The 23,220-nt window shown below is 53.3% G+C and overlaps 1 protein-coding gene across 2 annotated transcripts in view; it reads right to left on the bottom strand.

The window, feature by feature from the left end:
- The window catches only part of MYO18B (myosin XVIIIB), a 258,283-nt gene that overhangs the window by 164,138 nt on the left and 70,925 nt on the right, over positions 1-23,220 (bottom strand). For both annotated transcript variants that reach the window (XM_043558069.1, XM_043558070.1), the window contains exons 15-21: positions 22,990-23,182; positions 19,504-19,584; positions 17,359-17,506; positions 10,120-10,279; positions 6,990-7,173; positions 5,933-6,155; positions 1,672-1,781 (exon numbers count right to left, since the gene is read on the bottom strand). In XM_043558069.1, coding sequence (XP_043414004.1) covers positions 1,672-1,781; positions 5,933-6,155; positions 6,990-7,173; positions 10,120-10,279; positions 17,359-17,506; positions 19,504-19,584; positions 22,990-23,182 — 1,099 coding nt within the window. The remainder of the gene's footprint in view (positions 1-1,671; positions 1,782-5,932; positions 6,156-6,989; positions 7,174-10,119; positions 10,280-17,358; positions 17,507-19,503; positions 19,585-22,989; positions 23,183-23,220) is intronic.

Consider the following 23,220-nt stretch of genomic DNA (forward strand, 5'->3'; position numbering starts at 1 on the left):
TGACCCGTGCCCTGGTCCTCACTGCAGAGAAGAGCCAAAAAGGGGCCTAAGAACTGTGACTTTGTTTACCCTTCTTTCCTCATGACTCCCTGATGGAAGATCCCCGTGCTGATGATCTCGGACACGCACGGGCACACTCGCCTGGAGGCGGAGTCTCAACGCGGTTGTGAACATGGAGTCTGGGTGGCTTGGATACCATCGCTCTGGCCTTAAGAGGATGCTGATACTCAAACTGATGCTAACGTTGATGACAGTAGTTTACATACACGGAGCCCTCACTCTGAACCCGGCCCTGTGTCAAGCACGTGAACTCCACTATTGCGTGTGATCCTCCAACACCTTCTGCATGTGGCCACTGATGTCGTGCCCACCTCACAGATGCCATAACAGAGGCAGAAAGATGATGTCGCTTGCTTACACGCACACGGCCCCAGCTAGGAGTCACCTGCAGGTCTGTTTGACTCTGGAGCCGTGCTTTCTCGACTGCCCTCCCTGGAAGCCAGAAACTCAGGTTCAAGGACAAAACCCACAACAACACTTGGCTGTGTGGCCTCAGGGGAATCCATTCATCTCTCTGAGAAAATCACTTTCTCATCTGCAAAAAAGGATACAATAGCGCTCACTTTGCAGGGCTACTGGGAGGACGCGGGGCTTTGCAGATTCTAAAGGGCTCTGTAACCGTTGATAGGCCAGTGGCCGTTCTCAGTGGAAATATTTATTGATGGTTTGACACTGGGGTAAAGACAAGGTCCCAGCCACAGGGGAATAGGAGTTTATGGTGGAAGTGCAGACAGGAGATACACAGGAGCAGAAATACGAGGTTAGGCATTTGTTTTCATGCATTCATTCATGCATTCATCCAACAATGGACTGAGCCCTTGCTAAGACCCAGAAAACGCATAAGACATGTAAATAATTTCAGACAAGGGAAGTACTACACACACATTAGAACAGGATGATATCACGAGGCTAAGCTCTGAGCCGGCATCTGAAAAGCAAGATGACACTAGCCACACAAAACACTGAGGGAAGTGTGCTCCAGGCAGCATGAACAGCCAGTGCAAAGGCCCTGAGGTGGTGTTCACGGCGATTCCCTAAGAAGTATGGGCTCCGGTATGAAACACGTCCTGAATATTGGGGACCATGAAGCTCTCCTTTCATGGACTACTCTGGGAACAGTGCCAGTGCTGAGTTGGAACTCCTTTTGAAAATGATGGCTTCGCACCTTCCTAGTGGCACATGCCCGCGTTCTTTTCCTGCAGTCCGTCATGCAGGGCTTCAGGAGGGCCATTCCTAAGTGACAGGGCAGGGGTGGGGCAGTCGGGAGCAGAGGTCTGAGACAAACCTCACACCGCCCTCGGGGAGCCTGGGTGGCTCAGTCGGTTAAGTGCTCGACTCTTGGTTTTGGCTCAGGCCATGATCTCACGGTTCGTGGGCTCGAGCCCCACTTCAGGCTCTGTGCTAACCGTGTGGAGCCTGCTTGAGATTCTCTCTCTCTCCCTCTCTCTCTCTCTCTGCCCCTCCCCTGTGCATGCTCTCCCTCTCAAAATAAATAAATAAACTTAAAAAAAAAAAAGCTCACTTGGCCCTCATCTTTGCCCCCAGGGCCCGGGCCTCAGATGCCCACGGGTCCAGATGCCCCCTCCTCGCCTCCCCCACTGCCCCACATACCTTCCTCTCGTCTATGCCCTCGGAGGCCGACGTGAGCTTCTTCATGAGGACAGGGTCCAGCACCTGGAATCTCCGGCGGAATTGAGCGAGCCCCACATGGTCAGCATAGCCTGGGGGTGGGGTAGGGAGCAAGCAGAACGTGAAGTCCAGGTGAGAAGGGCAGCCCGGGGCCTGGATTCACAGGCAGCCCCCGCCCTGCTCCCAGCCTTGCGGCTCTTTTGCTGGGCAAACTCCCTTCTGGGGCCTCAGTTTCCCCATTTGTTAAGAGATCGAATTCAATCAGCATTTCTCAGATATGTTCCCTAGAACACCAACCCTATAAAGTGCTCCACTGAAGGGCACCTGGGGGCTTGGTTCTGTTGGTTAAGTGTCTGAATCTTGTTTTCATGCTCAGGACTTGATCGCAGGGTTCGCGGGTTTGAGACCCGTGTCTGCCTCTGCTCTGACAGCACGGATCCTGCTTGAGATTCTCTCTCTCCCTCTCTCTTCTGCCCCTTCCCCACTCATGCTCTCTCTCTCTCTCTCAAAGTAAATAAACTTTTTTTTAAAAAGTGTTCCACTGAATCCTCCCAGGGCGCCTGGGTAGCTTAGTCGGTTGAGCGTCCGACTTCAGCTCAGGTCACGATCTCACAGGTCATGAGTTCAAGCCCTGCATTGGGCTCTGTGCTGACAGCTCAAAAGCCTGGAGCCTGCTTCAGATTCTGTGTCTCCCTCTCTCTCTGCCCCTCCTCCCCCATTCACACTGTCTCTCTCTCTTTCTTTCAAAAATAAATAAACATTAAAAAAAATTAAAAATATATATATATATATAAAACATTAAAAAAATTTTAAAAAGTGTTCCACTGAACATATGGAAAAGCAGCACTGTGATCTGCCCTCTGGGTCACATTGTGGGCCAGCATCAATGACCAAGGCTCCGTGAACCACCGCAGGAAGATGTGGGATCGGTTTCGCTTAGAACCTACTTGGCCACAGGGGAAAAAAATGTTTTTTGTCCAATACTTATGCCCACCCCACTTGTGGGAAATGCTGCATTGAGTATTTTCTAAGGGTTTTTAAAAAAAATCTAACATGCAGGATGGACACAGGAGTACCCCTCTGTGTGGAAACTCCCGAGAGTTTGCTGGAAAGTTCTCTGGAAAGCTCCCGAGAGGAGGTGACATTACAGGCGGCCTCTGCAGGAGCCGTAAGAGTTTGTCACAGGATTGGGTGTGGAAGGGGAGTCTGGGCAGAGGGAGCCAGAGAGGGGTGACCCAAGGCTGGCTCCTCGGTCATAGCAGAAACCAGCATTTGCTGAGCACAAGACACTAGATTAACAACTTCCTTGTGTTATAGGCAGTCAGGGGCCTCTATCATTATGCCCATTTTATAGATGTGGAGAATGAGGCTCAAAGAGTTCAAGTTGCCTAGCCCAAAGCAGCATGGATAGTAACTCTCCCATCTGGGATTCAGACCCGGACAGAGACTATAACCAATCCAGGGGGCAGTAGCCAATAGTGAGGTCAAAGATGAGCGGGGACCAGATCCCAGAGGGACTTGAAGTCAAATTGCAGGCCTCAAGGTTTGGACTTCGTCCTGAAGACAAGGGGCATGGTGGACCCTTGGTTGCCTCAAAAAGACCCCTTCACTGGCCAGATGAGTGAAGGTCTGGTGAAATCTGACTCCACTCTAAGACTCCACAAATGCACGAACCACAAAGAAGGGTGATGGTGGTAGGTACATGTGATGAATCCAGGGTGCCTTCCTGGGGGAAGAGGATGTGTCAGGCCAGGTTCCCAGGATGCTGACTGCACAGAGATACGAGGTTACACGCGTGCCCTTTCGAGACAGAATGATCTGGGTTCACATCCCATTTCTGCCCTCATCAAGTGACCCCATCTCTTTGAGATTCAAGTTCTTCATTTGTCAGGTGAGGATAACAAGTTCTGGGCAAGGGGTCACTCTAAGGATTGAAATAGATGACTGACAGAGTAACAGATACTAACACGGATTGATGCTGTTCCATATCCAGGCAACTCTTCTAGGTGCTAGCCTCTTATTAACTCACACACTGCTCATCAGCTCTCTGACACCTGAGCTATTAAGGCAGAGGAAAGAGGGACATGATCTAGGGACTTGCCTGCTGTTGGCCACAGTCAAGGGCAGGCCAGCCGCCTCCAGGGCCTGAGCCACGCCCACCAAGCTGTACAATATGTAAGGTTTAATGAGCATTTATTATATGCCAGGCGCTGTGCTAAGAGCTTGGTAAGAATGATGTCAGTTAGTGGGGCGCCTGGGTGGCTCAGTCGGTTGGGCGGCCGACTTCAGCTCAGGTCCTGATCTCGCGGTCTGTGAGTTTGAGCCCCACATCGGGCTTTGTGCTGACAGCTCAGAGCCTGCAGCCTGCTTCCGATTCTGTGTCTCCCTCTCTCTCTGCCCCTCCCCTGCTTGTTCTTGGTCTCTTTCTCAAATAATAAACATTAAGAAAAAAAAAAAAAAAGAATGACGTCAGTTGGTATGTATAATGACACAATGCCAGCACGTCATAGGTACTCAATATCTTGCATACATTGCATACATTTGTGTGTATTATGTGTGCACGCATATGCATGCATGAATTATATGTGCATGAATTTGAAATCATAAATATTTGACATGTGTATGCATCCATGTGTGCACGCAAATATTTCTTCTATGGTGTAAGAGAGACAGAAGCCAGTTTGAGCAGAAAAAAAAAAAAAAAAAGAGGAAATGACCAAGCCTGGGAGGCAGAAACTGAACGGTTTTATCACGAGACCTCAAATCTTTACTTAGTTGGAAAATTCGTCCTGCCCCAGGCAGGCCACACCAAGAATGAAGAGGGCAGAAGCCCACCACAGTGAGACCCAAGGTCGAGGACGGGGACGGCTGAGCTAAGCAGGCACGCAGGGGTTCAAATGGGCGGACCAGGGTGTCTTCAAAGGCCCAGAACCCCCTGCCAGCCAGCCAGCCAGAATCGATCGGCCACCACTGTGACCATTTTGCGCTTCCCCTGTGACATTATCTGTCACCCCTCGACTGTGGTTGCGCGGGCAGGAGGAAAAATCAATGAGGCGCTCAGAGAAGTGAGGGTCTCGTCTTTGCTTCCAGCTGCTTCCAGCCATTCTGTCAAATGTCTGGTGCCCGGGGTGGGGTTACTAACACGGCAGGAGGAGATGGGGCCGTGGCCACAAGCCAGGTGTCAGCGACCACAGAGGTTTAACGAGGCCAAGCCAGCCTCCCCACTGGCCCATCACCCCATCCTCTGCAGAGACAATGACCATGCGTGAGCCGTTTCAAATGTCAGGGATGGGGATCCATGCAGCGGCCGCTGGGGTCCGAGAGGGTGAAAAGAATCAGAAGGATTCAGAGAGAACTCGACTCCTAAGATGAGCTATGTGGAGACCTTGGGCGCAGGGTTGCCTTCTGTAATATAGACCTAAAGAGTTCATTCCTCTGACTGAACCCTCATCTTCTCCTTGCCACCTCCTTATCTCTTCAGCTCAATCCAGGGAAAGCCAGACCTCCAAAAGTGAACAACCTGCCTCATCAGCCATGACCGCCCCACTCATTTTGAACCCCAGTCCCTGAAAATCCAGGCTCTTCCCTGGCTCAGGACCTTTGCATATGCTGATCTGTCTGCCTAGCATTCCACTCCAGACATGAGCTGCTTGCTTTCCATTGAGACCCAAGTAAGATGTTACCTCTTCCAGAGGTTTACCCAGTCTCTCCAATGAGAGCACAGGGCTCCCTCTTCTATACATCTGGTACCCCCTGCATCCCCATGTGACAATGCAGGCCCCCGTCACATGTCCCCACTCTGACCTCCCAAACCACGCTGAGCATCTTGAAGACCAAGGTATTGCTCGTTGTGGGAATTTCATTTTCTATTCCTAGACAGAAGCTCCCTGGACGTTTGCTCTAGAAAGGAAGATGAGCAGGTCACAGCCCCAGCCTTCCAGGGGTGCACACGCCACTCAGGAAATAAGACAGGCTTCGGATTCAAGATCTAGGTCCGATCGAGGCTCTGCCTTGACCCAACTATGTGACCCTGAGCAAGTCCCCCACCTCTCGGAGCTTCCGTTTTTCCATCTGAAATCATAACTCCCCTTTCACAGGCTTATTATTTCACAGAATAAAAGGGATGCTGTATGGAAAGTTCTGGCACATTGTTGGTGCTCCTGGGAGTTCCTTGGCTGCCACCAGTTAGTTGGCACGTCCGAGAGGTCAGACATAAGGTGCTTGCTCCCTGGCCGTCTCTTACCTGCCCTGTGCAGACGCAGTGCCTCCAGGACGCAGGACCCCGCAAGCTGCACCCTCAGCGCAGGGATGTCCAAGGGCAGAGGTCCGCCTGTTCCGGGCTTATCTCCACCAGGCTGCGGTGGGGTCAGAGACCCCTGCCCACCTCTGCTCTCCCCCATGGGGCCCGGCACAAGGCAGTGGATGAAGTGTATCTGAGACCGTCTGATCATGCTGGTTAGTGCATCCTAAGAACAAGAGGATAGGGGGTTAAAGGCCTGCTGTCTCAGGGTAAGATGGACAGGGACGCTCCCCCAACATACATTCAGCCTAGCCTGGGCACCTTTGGGGGTCCCTGTGTCCTATACCAAGGACCTCCTATTTATGGCCTGATTCACTCATGAGAAATAGGGGAACTTTATCACAGCCCCTATAACCGATGGGGAAACTGAGGCATACAGAAGGCAAACACAAGACGGCCCCAGGTCACACAGACCACTAGCAGAAGAGGCGGGCTAGAACCCAGGACCTACTCCTACAGGCTTTTCCTGTATAATCTGCCACGAGGATTTTTCCAGAACTTGTCCTTCCACGTCCCACTTTCTGGACTCAGTCTGGCCACTGACCAATCGAAGTGCTCTCGTCTGCTGTCGGATTCGTGTATCTAGGTCCCGTATTTCCAGCCAGTGCGAGATCCTGCAGCCCTCCCCCAGGGAGAGCCGCGTGGTGAAAACATAAGCATTTGGGAGGCGGGGCTGGTCTGGCTGTGATATTTGTCACTCTGGTCAAGAGGGTATTCCTGGTCCCTGGGAACTTCCCAGAGCTGCTCAAGGCAACCCCAAGTAGGCCAGGCTTTGGCCTCAGACTTGGACAGATCACCCCCGGCCCCAGGGATGTGACGGCAGACGTTCCTTCGCTGCTCTGAGCCTCAGCTTCCCCTTCTGTGGAGCGCAAGGGGACGCCTGCCCCTCCAGGCTTGCAGAGTTGGCTAGAGGTGATTCGGGTCGACAATTCATCCCGGAGGAGGGCAGGGAACGTGGCTGTGGAGGCCCCGGCTCCGTGGGGACAGGGCTGCCGCTCACCATCTGCAGCTTGATCTGGGAGCACGGCGCTTTCCTCTTGACCGCGGCGAAGCTGCTGGCAAATGCCTTCCTCACCGTGCAGCTCCTCTGTAGGGCCTGCTGGGAGGTGCCCTCCAGGCCGGCCACGGCCCGGCACACGGGGGGCAGCTTGGCCCGGGCCTGGAACAGACTCCTCAGATCCTCCCTGGCGGGCAGGAGGCAAAAGAGAGAGGGACTTTAGGGGCTCGTGGGGGATGGGCCCACCTTGCTTCTTGCTAATCTGCTTCCCGAACCATCCCCTTGAATCACACATCCTAGCTGCTACGCTTTCATCCACGGGGCCTCCTGCCAGGCGAGCCTTCGCTTCGTGGCAAACGCCAGCTTCTTTCTCCATAGCAACAGGAAGATCTAACGGACGGTCTTGTCACTGATACACCTGCAGGGATCCCACTGAGCCTGCACTTTCAGAGGGACAGAGAGAGGATCCCAAGCAGGCTCCACACCGTCAGCCCGGTGCCCGACGCGGGGCTCGAACCCACAAACTGCGAGATCATGACCCGAGCTGAAATCCAGACGGAGCCACCCAGGCACCCTGCCTGTGCTTTTCTTAGCGAAGTCATCTTGGTTCTCCCTAGAACAGGCCCAGCTCATAGCGGGTGCTGAGGATACAATTCATGCCAGAATGAGTAACTGACGGGCTCAGCAGGCAGTTTCTGGACCTGCGAGGTCCCGTGGGTGAAATGTCCCACCCAATGGCCAGCAGAGGACAGTGTCCTCCTCGGCACTCCTGTAACGCTCAGGTGCAGGCCCAGGACTCCTTAAGCGTCTGCTCTGATAAACCTGAACAGCCCTGCCTTCTTGTCGGGGCCAATAAGGACTAGGAAGGCTGGGCACACCCTGCTGTGCCCTCGGAGGAGGCTGGGACCCAGAGGGAGCCTCTGGCCTCCCGCGTCCCCTCTGCCCCCTCCCTTCCAGTCAAAGGACGCAGGCAATTTCTGTCGCTCTCTGCAAGTCCAGGCTGCATGCCAGCCCCAGCCCTGAAGCCACATTACCTCCCTCCCTCCGTGCCTCACCGAACTATCCAAACTATTAAGGAACCGTCTTGTCCAAACGATCCAAAGGTATTTCAAGTGGTTAAGTGCCTGGCAGAGCACAAAGATTAACACTGGCTTCACTATCCTGGTGTTGAAATAAAAATCTGGGAGAAGAGGCTGTATGAGCCCCTCCTACTGGAAGCAGGAGCCCCGCGAGGAGAGGTCAGGGCCCTGGGGCATGTGGGCACCACCACCCCACCCCCCCGGTACAGGGAGAGGAGGCTGTGCCCATGACCCTGCCCCCCCCGTATGTGGATTGCCCCATCTCTGGGGCTAGTAGATCTGACTTCTGGTGTTCAACGGGAGGTGTGCCCTTGGGCAGGTCATGTCTGCTTTGGGCCACAGCTGGAGATCAATATATATATGGAACAAAATGCTTTGACCGCAGCAGTGAAACTTGAGTGTGCTTGTCAGCAAAACAAGTCCCCAGAGAGATCAAGTGGGGCCCAGGAATCAGAATGTTAGACCAGCAGTGAATCCGGTGAATCTGACACTCTTGGGGGCGGAAGCACACTCTAAAAAAAGCACTGTTTGCTCTCAAAAACCACCAATGCTTGGCTTTCAAACGCACAAGACACCCTAACGGCACTTATCCTCGAAGTTGCCGTCTTTCTCCGTCCCCAAGGGCCACGGCCTTATACACACTGTTCCTTCTTCCCACAGTGTCCCTCCCTCGCCAGGCCATCAGGCCAACAAAATCTGGCTTCCCTCTTTCTAGGGGACCAGAGCCACGGGATATTAGAGCAAGAAGTGACACAGGGGCCACAGATGCGTGTTGAGGGCCTGCTACGAACCAGGCTCCTTAATGAGCCATCCGTGATGCTGTGCCACCAAAGTGTCACGTCAAACACGTAAGCCTGGCCCTATCGCTCCCACTTCTTGGAGTATGGAACTGAGGCCCACGTCATGCAGCCTAAACGAGGCGAAAGCAGAATTTGAACATTTGCCTGACCTCAAATCTGTGCAATATCCACGGATCTTGCAGCCTCGTCCAATAAACACTTATTTTATGGGAGAGGAAACAAAACAAACAAACAAACAAACAAATAGACCCAAGGGAGAGAAAGTGACTGCCCACGGTCACCCCAGTGGGGAGGGCAGGGCTAGGACCTGACCCCGGCCCCCTGGTCCTCCATGCTGTCCTCTGTGTGCTCACTGACCTTCCTTGTGCCCCTGCTCCCTGACTTGATCTCCTTTCAGGACCTGTGTGCCCTTGAACCTGCCAGCACACTGGGCTTTCCAGTCAACTGGGACCATAATGTGCATAGAACTTCTACAGGGACGATCTAGACCCCGAGCGTGTCCCAGCTCTGCCACTCTTTTGCTGTGTGATCACAGGGGGGCCGTTCACTGACTGGGGCCTCGGTTTTCTCATCTGTGAAATGGGGCTAAGGAGGCAGTGTGGTTGCCAGGAGTAACCAGAGGCTTATCAACCGTTTATCCTGATGCAGGGTGCACAGCGGGTGGTCCCTAAGTGTCTCCTCCCCATCCCCACGCCCCCAGCACCCCTCTGGTTCTCTCAGCTTCTCTTCTGTGTCCGAGCCCTGCCCCCGCAGGGCGGGAGCGGTGGAGCAGGGAGGATCGGGATGCATATTTGCGTGCGTGCGCGCACAGGCACAGGGCAGCATTTTCCAGTAACGGCGGGCTGCAAGCAGCCGTGGCTGTCAGCACTCCTGAGCAGAGCCGTCAGGGATTGCAATGGGCCGCTTTCCTTTTCTAACACCACAAAATGTTATCACTTCAGTTTTATGACCCCCGAGTCCTAGGATGTTCATAAAATCGTTCCAGTCACAGCATCTCCCAGATACTTAATGAAAGGCACAAGGCCAAAATAAGAAGTCTCTGCCTCTTTTTTTTTTTTTTTCTGCTTTTGTGCCACCTGCCCCAGAAGCTAGCTTTTCTCTTCGGCTAGACTCACGCTGGTCCCAGGGACACACTGCCCCGGAGGGATGGGGTTCCCTCACTCACTGGGTTGTGGCGACTGCATGGCCCCGGGGGAGGAGGGAACCGCAGGGCACCGAATGCCCCTGGCTGGCTCCGATCCCCGCCAGGCTCACCTCTTTGACTGCTGCAGCACCGAAGGGGCGTCCAGGGCCGAGAGGTTGGGCTTGCCTCTATGCAGCCAGCCCGTGAGGTCATAGCGCACGGGGTCCTGTCCCAGCTGGTGGAAAATCTCGAACTGGAGGGGCTGCTCACAGGCCCGAAGGGCAGAGGTCCCTGAAAGCAGACAGAGCACGTGAGCGTTGGGGGCTCAGGCAGGGAGGACACTCGGGAGGTGCTTGACATCCCCCAGAACACACTTTCTCCATGTAACTATGTTTCCAGACAGCTAAGCTACCGGTGCTGGGCACCAACATCTCGCCTGCTATACGTAGGTACGGATGTACGTCTGCGCGTTATTGCCTTTCTAAAAACAATTTTTTAATGTTTATTTATTTTTGAGAGAGAGACAGAAGGTGAGCAGGGGAGGGGCAGAGAGAGAGAGGGAGACACAGAATCCGATGCAGGCTCCGGGCTCCGAGCTGTCGGCACAGAGCCCGACGCAGGGCTGGGACTCACGGACCTTGAGATCGTGACCTGAGCCAAAACCAAGAGTCAAGACGCTCAACCGACTGAGCCACCCGGCACCCCATGCTATATTTTCTAATACTCGTGGAAATAGATACATAATTATTAAGTATTTTGAAAATCATTTTGAAATGGCATCAACCAAATAAGTGCACAGCCTACACTTGGGAGACGCTGACTGGCACTTGGTCACAAGGGGCAGCGCAGGGGAGCCCGAGGCGCTTGGAGCTTCGAGAGAAGGTCTGCGTTCAAATCCTGACTCTTCCTGCTACTACCGTGTGTCAGGGGCCAAACTTCTTAAGTCTCTGACCCTCTGTCTCTTCCTCCGTGAAATGCAAATTATACATACCTCCCGGGGTGACATAAATCTTAAAAGAGATAACGTGCGTAAACCATGTTGGCAGTGTGCCTGGCACACAGTAGTTGCTCAGTAAGCCGTAGTGGGCGTCCCAGCCACTTCCTGCAGTTGACCTTGTGCGGATGTTCTGGAGCCACAAAGCATTTATCTCCGTATTCCCAATATTCGGCGTCTCGTGCCTGGTAGACGCAAATGGAGCCCGGAAGTTCTTGTGGAAGGAATGAATGAGCGAATCCTAGTCATGAGTCAATCACGTCACTCTGACTGCGGTGAGCTCTCAGGTTGAGAAATGGACCGGACCCGGACCAATTACCATCAGGAGCGGTAGTATTGTTTTGGTTCTTCCACGTATTCCGAATTTCTGTGAGTTCCCTTCCTCCTACTGTCCCAGGGTCCTGAGTCCTTCCCTCAAAGGCTGATTTTCCACCACTCGGCTGCCGTGAGCTAGGAAACAGGAAACCTGCATTTCCCAGAATTCTGTATGCAGTCAACAGACTCTGAGGGTCTGCAGATGAGGAGGGGACATGGCTTCTGCATTCGTGTGTGGCTTCTGAGAGGCCCTTTGTGTTCAATACCCCAGGGCTGACCGAGGTCACCAGCAAAGGGCACTTGTGATGAAGTCAAGTCTTTCCTCCTCAAGTGCTTCCTGTGAGGCCTCCAGGGCCATGCAGTCCCTGCCCTCAAGGGGTCACCTTCCAATGAAAGCAATGACAAAGCATCTTGACTGGAAGCAGCTTGAGGGCAGGGACCACGTTCATCCACAGTTATGTCTAGCAGCCAGCACAGAGCTGGGCTCTGAATGAGGACCCCAAGACCATTGGGGGAGGAGGAGGAAGCAAAGGCAAGAGAGAAGAAAGGACGTTCGTGTTTGCTAAGCCCCAGCCAGCTTCTGCTGCACATACTATGTGCATGATGTCCCTCGATCCCGCTCAGGTCTGTCAAGTGAACATCGCTGGGCTGGTTTTCTAGAAGGTGACAGGGAGGTCCAGAGATGAGACAGCTCGGCTGAAGTTGCATAGTGCGTGTGGGCAGAGCCGGGGGGAGGATACGGGTCTGCTGGCCCAAAGCCTGTGTTCATCCGGGTGGTGGATGGGTACGTGGAGGCATCACAGCCCCGGGAAGCCACTCCCAGGCTCCCAGGGGGCCCGCTGGGTCCTCTCGCCTTCCCCCTTCTTCAGAGGTGATTTCAACCACAGTGTTGTCCATCCAAGCACTGCGGGGGCTGCTCTCGCTTTCAGGAGCCCCAAGGAAACGGCTGTAAGACAGAACCTGACTCGGTGCACCTCCCTCGTGTCTCTCCCAGAAGCCCGAGCCCCCAGACTGGGGTAGGGGACTCTCGGGCCCCTGCAATCCCAGCAGCCACTCTCTATGTCTGCACTGTGAATGCCTGTCGCCTGTCTGCCGGCCTGGGCTCCGTGGGGGCTGCCTGCTGGCACGGCAAAGACACCTTCGTTGAGAAGTAACAGCAAAAGCACCGGGTTAGCCAGAAAGCCCCACGTGTTCTGCCTGATTGAACATTCTCATTAACTCTGAGCTCCCCAGAAAGCCCTAGAGACAAAAGACCTTTTTATTTGTCACCAAAATATCTGAATTAATGGGTCTATCTCGGTCGGGCCAGGACTGGAATATTGTCTCCCTTGGAAACTGACAAGCCTCAGGACAGCCTGCTCGGGGTGTCTGGGATCGGCACGTCAGACCTCATGGGAGAAGGAGCAGGTGCCACAGATGTCCCTGAATCCCCTCCTGCCTTAGCCATGCCCTACATGACACCTTCTCCCTCCGACCCGACTCGGGTGTCATTCGCCTAAAAGTCAGGATCCAGAAAACACTCCATTTGAGGAATCCATTTCATTCGACTCCGGATCATTGGGTTTTCACATATACATCCATTCTGTATCAAGGATTCATTGTAGTCTTTGGGCCGGCATCATCCTGGCTGACGCAGGCAGAGGTGACCACCCATCCCCTGTCCTCTCGAGCCTGACATTCCCATGAGGACAGATGCGTGATGTCCAGTGGGAGGGCTGCAAGGGAGAAGGGAAAAACAGAGAACGGGAAGCATTCTAGGCAGAGGGAACTGCCAGTGCAAAGGCCCTGAGGCGGGAGTGTGCTTGGGGTGTTTCAGAAGCAGCCGAGAGTGTGGTGTGACTGGAACAGTGACTGGAACAGAGCGATGGAGGAGAGGGGAAGGGAAAATGGCAGATGTCCACGGAGGGCTTGCTGGGTCCCAGGCATAAGAGAGATAGCCGAGAACAAGACAGAGGGGCGCCCTGCACCCTCATCAATCGTACAGGGTAGTTGGGGGACGGAGGAGAAGCCAGGGAAGAAGCAAACATTCCAGAACCTAGAGAGGCCCCTGAAGGAAATAACCAGGAGGTCAGGGTGGGTCAGAGGGGCTGCAGAGGGGATAGTTTCAGACAAGGGTCCAGAAGGTCTCTGAGGAGGACAAGGCACAAAGGCGAGGGAGGAAGATGTAGAAATCTCTTGCACACCTTAGCTCATCCGTCCTCACACGAGCCCCCTGAGGTGGTGTTACCATTATTACCCTTTTACAGACGGGGGAAGTGACTTTGCACAAGTCACACACATTGCAGTTTAGCGGTGGAGCCAGGATCCAGCCCAAATCTCGGGGGTCCAAAGCCTGGGTGAGCTTTTAAGAGCTCTGCGTCCATTTTCCTGTGGATCTGAGAGAGGGTCTCCCTCCACCCCACAAAACCACTCCCAAGCCCTGGGGCCATTCCCTGAACACAGGGGCCACCTTCGGAGCCCAGACAAGGGATGGGGGTCTGCCTGGCCTCTGGGGAGAGGACTCCCAGGCTCAGCCCTGTCTCTGCTCTCAGGTGCCTACAGGGCCCCGGAAGCCACCTGGCCTCTCTGAGGCCTCACTGACCCCGCCATAGGTGGGAGGTAATAGAACCCACAGTCCCAGGCTCCACAAATAACCGTTCCCTCTGCCCCTCCGTCCTTGTCCACCAGCTGGCCAAGGGGCAGAAGTACTTTAGAGAACACAGATGACCCTGGGACAACAGAGGTAATCACTGCCAGGAGTCAGGCAAGCACTAGGACCCTGCAGGGCGAAGGCAGTCCAGGGTTGCATCCTGCCAGTCCTGGGCCCTCACTAGGCACTTTTGTTTTCACAGACCCCTTCTGCTATTATATATATTTATATGATTATATTCATGGCTATGTTGGTACAAGGGCAAATAGTATTAATAATATATAAGCACACTGTATCAGTTTGCTGTGGCTACCATAACAAAGTACCATAGCTGTGGGGTTTAAACAACGGACATGTGTTTTCCTCAAAGTCCTGGAGCTGGAAGTCCAAGGTCAAGGTGTGGGCAGGGCTGGTTTCCCCTGAGGCCTCTCTCCTGGGCTTGTAGCCGGCCATCTTTGCTCTGTGCACATCTGAGTCCTAATCTCTTCTTGTCGGGCCACCAGCCATATGAAATTAGGACCCACAGCAATGACCCCAGTTAACCCTAATGACCGTTTTAAAAACCTTCTCCCTAAATACAGCAAATACAGCACATTCGGAACTCCTGGAAGCTAGGACTTCAACACGTGAATGTGCGGTGGGATACAAGTCAGCTCATAACTTACAGGCATACAGGGCCTCCTGGGAGGCTCAGTCAGTTAGCGTCTGACTTTGGCTCAGCTTATGATCTCATGGTTCGTGAGTTCGAGCCCTGCGTCGGGCTCTGTGCTGACAGCTCAGAGCCTGGAGCCTGCTTCTGATTCTGTGTCTCCCTCTCTGTCCTTCCTCCACTCATGCTCTCTCTCTCTCTCTCTCAAAAATAAATAAACGGTAAAAAAAAAATGTTTAAACATACATACAAATACATGTATAACCTATTTTTAAATGTTTATTTTTGAGAGAGAGAGCAGGGGAGGGGTAGAGAGAGAAGGAGACATAGGATTCGAAGCAGGCTGTGCACTGAAGGCTGAGAACCCGACGCGGGGCCCAAACTCACGAACTGTGAGATCATGACCTGAGCCGAAGTTGGACGCTTACCTGACTAAGCCACCCGGGCGTCCCCACGTATATCATATAGTTCATTTTTTTTTCTTCTGCCTTTAACAGAAATTAAAACATCTGCATGGGCCCCTAAAAGCACTGTGTCTGGGGAAGCTGACCCGGGCTGGTCACTGAGGAGCTAAATCCTCTGGGACTCATTTGGGTCCTGATGCTCCGAGCTTGGGCCAGGGAGGGCTGCCGGAGCCATCACATGCCGCTGCTGCTTCTGCTCAGAAAATCTTGTCCCGATGGTGAGTACAGGAACGTTCCGTGAATGTCCGGGACAGAGGCCTCAGCTGGTCCCCGTGGGGCAGGCTTCTGCCATCGCCAGCCCAGCAGATGACCGCGATGAGAGCTGTCATAACGTCTTTCTCCAAATGTCCTCCCAATTTCCTGTAAACTACTCCAGGTGGGCGTCCACCCCAAACATTCCATCGAAATGGCACGGGTCTCCGTTGCCAGGGACCTCCACGTGGCCACATCGATGGCCACTCCTCAGCCACGCCTCACCTGACCTCTCAGATGAGGTCAGCACCCTCCCTCCTCCGGTGGCGTCCAGAGTGCCACATTCTCCCGGCTTCCTTCCTACCTCCCTGGCCACCCCTCCTGTGCATTTGCCGGTGACTGGCCTTGACCCTGGGCCTTGACATTGGCTCTGCCATCTTCTCTGCCAGCCTGGATTCCCTTGGTGATCGGACCCAGAAGCGTGGTCCTCAGTCTTCTTACACATTTACTCACTTTATCATCCTCTGCTAGAATGTCAGCCCCATGGCGGTGGAGACATTTGTCTTGTTCGGGGATGGGTCTCCCAGCCTAGGACATGGCTGCCACGTAGGAGGTGCTCCATAAATGTTGTTGAAGGAATGAGCCCCGGGCCCTCCCGCCATGCCAGCGGGAACTGTAAGATCTCAAAGCGGATCTGCCTTTGTAAAAGCCTGAGGGCATCCAGGTGGAGGGGGGCGCGTCGCAAGAGATTTTGATCCGGACAGAGAGCATTTGCCATCTGCCTTCTGACACGCTCTGGGCGATCTTAGACACCTCAACCAGCATCTGTCTGGAGCTGAGAGTCCTCAGCTTGGAGGGTAAGAATACCAACCACCAGATACGTGACAGATTTCTCCAACCCCTTAGAAGACGGGAGTCCCATTCTTCATGGCCATCAACAGCCCTGTCCATGTTGATCAGTACTTGTGACCCTCAGCTGCCCGTAACAAAGCTGCTACGTCTCTGACCCAATCACTGTAGCAGAAATTCTGGTGAGAGAGAGGCAGGGGTGACCCCTATTCTTACTGTGTGAACACCCCACCCGGGGTTATTTGAGGTCTGCTCAGAGTCGCCCTGCCGAAGCACGGACAGCCGGACTGGAACCTGGGGCTGAATGAAGCCAAGGCCCATGACCTCCGACCTCGTGGTTCCTTCTGGATGTCTCCATCTCTCCTCTTGATTCTCTCTCCCCCACCAACCCAGCCCATCACCAAACGCTGTGTGTTCTGCTTGCTGAATACCTCCATAGCCTGCCCACCTTCTCTCTCACCGCCCTGGCCGCCTTCCACGAACTTTCCAGAACTTGAATCTGACCTTACCTCCTGCTGCCTAGAATGCTTCATGGCTTCTCATAGTTCTGGGGTTGAGACTAATGTTTTGGGGGGGGGGGCCACAAGAGCCTCTGGAAGTCTGAGCCCAGATGACATCTCCAACTTTGTCCTGACTCCCTGGATCGCGGAAGAATTAGGTCCGCCTGACGCACACCATCAAGCGGGTCTGTCCTCCTAGGTTCACCAGATGATGTGCTTATCTGTTAGCTTGTCCACAGTCTCTACCCACGTCCTCCCTACGACGACACAGGCCACACCAGGCTGGCGCATCGTTGCATAGCATGGCTCTCAGAACAAGGTAGCCACTCAAAGGGGCGCCTGGGCGGCTCAGTCGGTTGAGCGTCTGACTTCAGCTCGGGTCACGATCTCACGGTCTGTGAGTTCGAGCCCCGCGTCGGGCTCTGTGCTGACCACTCAGAGCCTGGAGCCTGCTTTGGATTCTGTGTCTCCCCCTCTCTCTGCCCCACTCCAGTTTGCACTCTGTCTCTCTCTGTCTCTCAAAATGAATAAACGTTAAAAATATTTTTAAAAAAGGTAGCCACTCAATGTATTTGTTGACTACACGAACGAATGAACACGTAAATGAATCAAAGCACACGCAGGCATGTGCACAGACATCTGTGCACTCAGACCCCCACCCCCACCCCGCCTCATGCAGGCCTTGTCAGGGCTTTTCCTGCAGCAGACAAGGACAGATTCCAAGTCCCAGGCTGGACTCAGCACCCTTCTCCCTTCATCTTTCACCCTACTCCCTTACCTTCGGCCTCAGCCCCTTTCTTCTCAAAGGCTGCACAGAGACGCTCGAGCACCATGCTGTCACTGGAGCCCTCCACCCGGAATTCCTCATCCAAGAGCCAGAAAAGGCCCCTGGAGTCCTCAGCACCTCCAACAGCTGGTAAGCGGACCTGGCGGAAAACCCAGGATCACCGAGGAGCCCTGATCCCTGACAAAGGCCAGTCCTAGGCTTCTTTTCCTACCTACAGGAGTCGGGGGATCTGAGTCCCAGGCATCATGGCTCAGACATGCTGGCCCGGAGCCATGATCCCTCCCACCCCCAGATGCTCAGTGTGGGAACCTCAAACCTTAACAAGCTCTCAGTTTCAGGAGGTACATTCCGGCCTCTGTCCTCACTTCCTGTGTGACCTTGGGTAACTTACTGCACCACTCTGAGCCTCATTTCCTTTTATGGAAACTAGAGACTGGCAATACCTTCCTCAGAGGGCTGCAGTGAGGAATTAACAAGGGAGAGCACTCTGTAAATTACACATTCCAGAGGCAAACAGGCAGCTGGGTGTATTTGTGCACAGCCACACATCAAAGGATTAATCCCATTCATATCGCTTTCTCTTAGAAATCTGCGTTTTTTTAAACTAAACTCTTAAGAGGGGGAGGGGAGCGCCCGGAGAATGTTCTAGAGGAGAAGGTGAACTTGGCTTCATAGCACAGCACGGAATTTTAAATCGAGCCACGAGCTTCAGAAGTCATCTAGGTAACTCTGAAGTTTCGTTCACAATGACAGAGAGAGACCTGGAGAGTCTAAGCTGCTTATCTGAGGGCCCACAGTGAGTGGACACCACCGAACTGGCCCCAAGTGCTTATGGTGGAAATGTGACGCGTGCGGTGACCAGATGTCCCCTGGTGACTGGGACTGCGGCACCTCCCAGGACATGAGCATTTCAGCGCTGAAGCCAGAAAACCAGGATGGTTGGGTGCCCCACCCACCCCGCTTGGAGGGCCAGAGAGGGGAAGGGACACACACCCAGGGTCACACGGAGCGGCACCGGGGCAGAACCAGAGCTGGATCCCAGCTATCCCAAGCCTTCACCTCGCCTTTCTTTATGGGGGTTGAAAGTGACAGCCAGCCCATCCTCAGCTGGGAAGGTAGCTATTCCCAGCCGCTGTACAGGCGTCCAGGGGACCCCACCGCCCCTCCCTCCTCACCCTGCCTGGGTCATCCCTCCAGGCCAGGAAGCATGAAAGTGAAAGGGGATCAGCCCAAGAGGGGCCAACAGGAAGCATAAACAGGCAATGGCCGGTAGGGCTCACAGACAAGGCAGCTTTGCGGGGACAGGTGCAGGCCACTATGAGCCAAGAAAAGGCTTGGAACCCACCCCGGGCCGGCAGGAGACAAAGAATGAGAAAAGTGGCCGCCTGTGGTATCACCCGGCAGGAGAAACATGTGACCTGCAGGCCACCTCGCATGCACCCAGCAGCCTGCCAGCCACTTTAGATGCCGGATCTCATCAACATTCACAGCCGCCCCAGGGGAGACTACCGTTCCCATTTTGGAGATGAGAAAACTGAGCCTAGAGAGGCGATGGGATATGATCAAGGTCACCAGGATCGGCCCCGAATCTGGCAAGTTGAGTGAAATGGCCCAGGGCAGTTCTGAGAGGGGGTTGAGCAGAGGTATGCAGGTCTGGGGCCAGCCACGCGGGCTCTTGGGATAGGAGAGAAAAGTGAAGACTCAGGTATCCCCCAAACTGAAGGCCATTGATGCCTGGACCCACCATTGCCCCCACTCTCATCCCCCAGTGGCCCCTATTCTTCCTGTGTCTGCTGGACTTTGCACTTGAGTCTGAGATCCTGACCTTTCCAGAAGAGCATCCATCCACTGGGCACTGGACCTGAGCCCCGCTCAGCTTAGCACCGAGCACAGACTCAGACATCAAGTAGAGGGGTGGTCCTCAACCTGAGGGGATTTGAAGATTCGTTGCCCCGGGGCCATACCCTCGGATCAGTCTGGGAGTGGGTCACCAGCTTCAGTGTCTTTAACAACCCCTGGGCCATTCCAGGGACAGACAGCATTGAGAACCAGTGGCTTCAAGACTCGAGTCATCTAGTATTTCAATTAAAACCTCCGTGGCATCTCAGAGCCTCAGTCGGCTGGGCCCCGCGTTACCTGGGAAAGATTCTGGTCCACGACAGCCACCGTGGTCCCTGGGGAAGGCTCCGGGAGGTCAAAGGGCACGGGAATACCTTCCTGCAAAGTCACAAAAGGTCAACATTAGTTCCTTCCGTGAGCTGACCAGGGTGGAAAACTTCTAGAGGAGAAAAGAGAAGTGAAGGCTTTTGCCTTTCCTTAACTTTTTTCTTATTATCATTTTTAAAATAGTTTTTTAAAGTAATCTCTACACCCAACATGGGGCTTGAACTCACAACCCCGAGATCAAGAGTCACGTGCTCCACTGACCGGGCAAGCCAGGCTCCTTCCTATTATCGTTTTTTTAATTGTGGTAAAATACACACGGCATAAAAATCTACCTTTTTAAGTGTAGAGCTAGAGGCATTAAGTAGACTCACAGGTTGTGCAACCGTCACGACCCCCCACCTCCTGAACTTTGTCATCTTGCAAAACAGAAACTCTGTCCCCAGTAAACACAGGCTCCCCGTCCCCCCTCCTCCGCTGCCAGCCCCTGGCAACCACTGTTCCACTTTCTGTCTCTAGGAATTTGACTTCTCGTGAGCATCTCACATGAGCGGAGTCATACGGGATCTGTCCCTTGGTGACTGGCTTATTTTGCACTCAGTATAATGTCCTCAGGGTTCATCCACGTTGCAAAGGATCAGAACTTCCCTCCTTTCTATGGTTGAATAACGGCCTATTGTGTGGACACTTATTTACGCAGGAATTCACCATCCACTGACGGACACGTGGGTTGCTTCTAACTTTTAGCCATTACGAATAATGCTGCTGTGCACATGGGTGCAAATATCTCTTCGAGACCTTGCTTTCAATTCTTTGCGGGTAGATACCCAGAGGGAGAATTGCTGGGTCACATGGTAATTCTTTTTTTTTTTTTTCCAAAACCAGTGTCCTGTTTTTCACAACAGCTGCACCGTTTTAGATTCTCACCAGCAACACACAGGTTCCCATTTCTCCATATCTTCACCAACATTTGCTGTGTTCTGTTTTTGGTTTCGTTTATGTTTTGATAGTAACCACACTACTGGGTATTAAGTGATATCTCAATGTTTTGCTTTGCACTTCCCTAAATTTCATGGGCTTATCGGCCATTTGTATATCTTTTTTGGAAAAGTATCCGTTTAAATCCTTTGCCCTTTTTTCAAGCGGGTCATCCGTATGCGTCTCTCAACACCCCATGGCCTTTGTATGAGAAGAAGGGTTGGAGACCGACATTCCAATAACATCCTGACCTTGTTCATCCTGGCGGGCTGTCAGCAATCGTGGTGACAGCTTTATCAGGAGCTGGTCATTCAATCCAAACTTTTCTAGGATTTACCGAGTAGCTAATGAGCGCTGGGCTGAACACTGGGTGCCCGAGGGAGCAAGCGTAAACTAGGGCTAATGACAGTCGCCTGCAATACAAAAGTCACCAGAAATGTGCGGGCACGGCTATGCACCACGATGTTCATCGCAGTGCTGTTTACAATAGCTTAATCGTGGAAAACAGCCAGATGTGCAAAGGAGGGTGGAGACAGAATTGGACGTAACCACTGAAATGCAAGATTACTAAAAGCTGCACATGGAAGGAAGACACGTGAATAGCATGTTGGTGGGCGGAAACCAGCAGACAACGACATCCTGTACAGGGAAGGATCAGAAATCTGCAGAGAAGACGATAAATGGAAAATAAGTGGTATAAAATATAGACAGCAGTCACAATGGTCGCCTGTGGCCGGTGGGGCTAAAGGAGATTAGGTTTTCTGCTTATGGACACTTCTATGCGCTTTCCAGTTTTTGAATAAAGAACACGTATTGCTTTGATCATCAGAAATAACTTGAGATATTGTGGGAGCTGCTGTCATGTACTGAATACCTAATACAGCCTGGACGTTTTCTATCCTACTTCATAAGATACTCAAAGCAGCCCTTTCAGGCGGTGTGGTAAAAATGATTTTAAAAATAGCCCCTGTTGTCTCCCCTTCTGTGTCTCTCGCTCTTGCAGTTTCTGCCATCAAGAAGGGGAACCTATTTCCCCACCCCTTGAGTCAGGGCTTAGCCCCGGACCCGCCGTGACCAACTGAATACATAAGGGACATTGCCAGGTCCAAGTTGAGGACTCGAGGGGCCCAGCACATGCCTGCTCATCTCTTGGAACCCTGCCCAGTGCCATGAGAGCAGCCTGGGCTAGCCTGCCGGAGGATAGGACATTCCATTCCTGGCTCACAGAGGAGTGATCCCAGCCAAGGCCTGCCCGGATCAGCTCACGGCCATCTGACCCCCAGACACAGGAAAGCACCAGCCAGGACCATCAGAGCCACCCACCCACCCTGCATCTGCCCACAGACACAGGAGCTGGCTCAGCCAAGACCAGAGAGCTGCCCAGGCAATCCAGAGACTTATAGGCAATAACAAGAGGTAATTTTTTAAAGCCACTAGATTCTGGGGGCACTTTATTACATAGCACTATTGTGGCAGTTGATAACTGATACAGGAATATTGCTATTTCTAGTTTACATGTGACGGAACCAAGGATCAGAGAGGGCACGTGCCTCTCCTAAGGCCACACAGCCAATAAGTGACAGAGTTAGAGTCAGATGCCAGGGCTTATCATCAGCATCACGCATTTGAGATTTATCCATGCTGATGCTTTCACGTTCATTGCTGTCCAGGCTCCAGCCAAAAAACAACAAAAAACAAAAATCAACCAAAAGCAAAACAACAAAAAACAAACCATAATTTCAACGCCCGTTATCCTACTGATACGCAAGATGATCATTTCTAACATTTCGCCACTAGCACTTGCTGGAGTCGACGCGGTCCCCTTCAGGGAGGAAGGAGGGGGTGGATAGGCCGGGGGCGTCCTGGGTGCTGGCAGTGTGCCCCTTTCGCCTTGGGTGACACATGCATGAGTATGTTCATTGGGATAAATTCACTGAGCTGGACTCCCCTGCTTTATGCATTTTCTGTGTGAATGTTATATTTCAATTTAAGCTGCTTTTTTTTAAAAAAAAAAAAAAAAAGCAAGAAGAGAAGGGCTGGCAAGGAAAGTACCTGTACATGTTTCCTGGTTCATGCCCCTAGAGAAGTGCACCTTGGGCTTTCTTAGATATTACCACGCTAGGATCCAAAGGGCTGTGTGTCTCCTTACGTCCAGTGTTTTCACCCACCCACTGAGCACAAAGGGCTTTCCACCGGGAAAATGCAAGAGGAACAGGTCACAGCAATGAAGGGACAGCCAGGGGAGCAAGGCCTGGGGAGCCCCGAGTTCCCTGATGTCTGTGGACGGGAGGGCATGGGGGGCCGTGCATGGAGATGGGGAGGCAGCAGAGGCCCCGGGGAACCGGGGTCTGGAATTAGGGCTTTGTTCGGTGGCGGGCCAAACAGGATGAAACCAGGGGTTACCGAAGGACCAGACCATTCCCCCCCCAGCCCCGGCTGGCCTCACACCCGCCGCTAAGCCCCGCGGAAGGCCTGTCACACCTGTCGGTATCGCTCCAGCGCAGAGACGAAGGTCCGCTGGTAGAAAAGCAGCTGTAATCGCTCATGGGCATAATTGCGGCACAGCTCCTCGAAGGTGGCCGCCCGGTCCTTGCACTGGTGCCGCGGGTTCTGAAAGCCCGGGGGGTCCACCACCATGATGGAGGCCATGGAGAGGTGGCAGGAAGAGAAGGACCTGGGGAGAGAGGGGCGAGGCCCCGAGGCCACATGGAA

The sequence above is a fragment of the Prionailurus bengalensis genome, chromosome D3, assembly GCF_016509475.1.
Source record: "Prionailurus bengalensis isolate Pbe53 chromosome D3, Fcat_Pben_1.1_paternal_pri, whole genome shotgun sequence".
Taxonomy (NCBI): domain Eukaryota; kingdom Metazoa; phylum Chordata; class Mammalia; order Carnivora; family Felidae; genus Prionailurus; species Prionailurus bengalensis.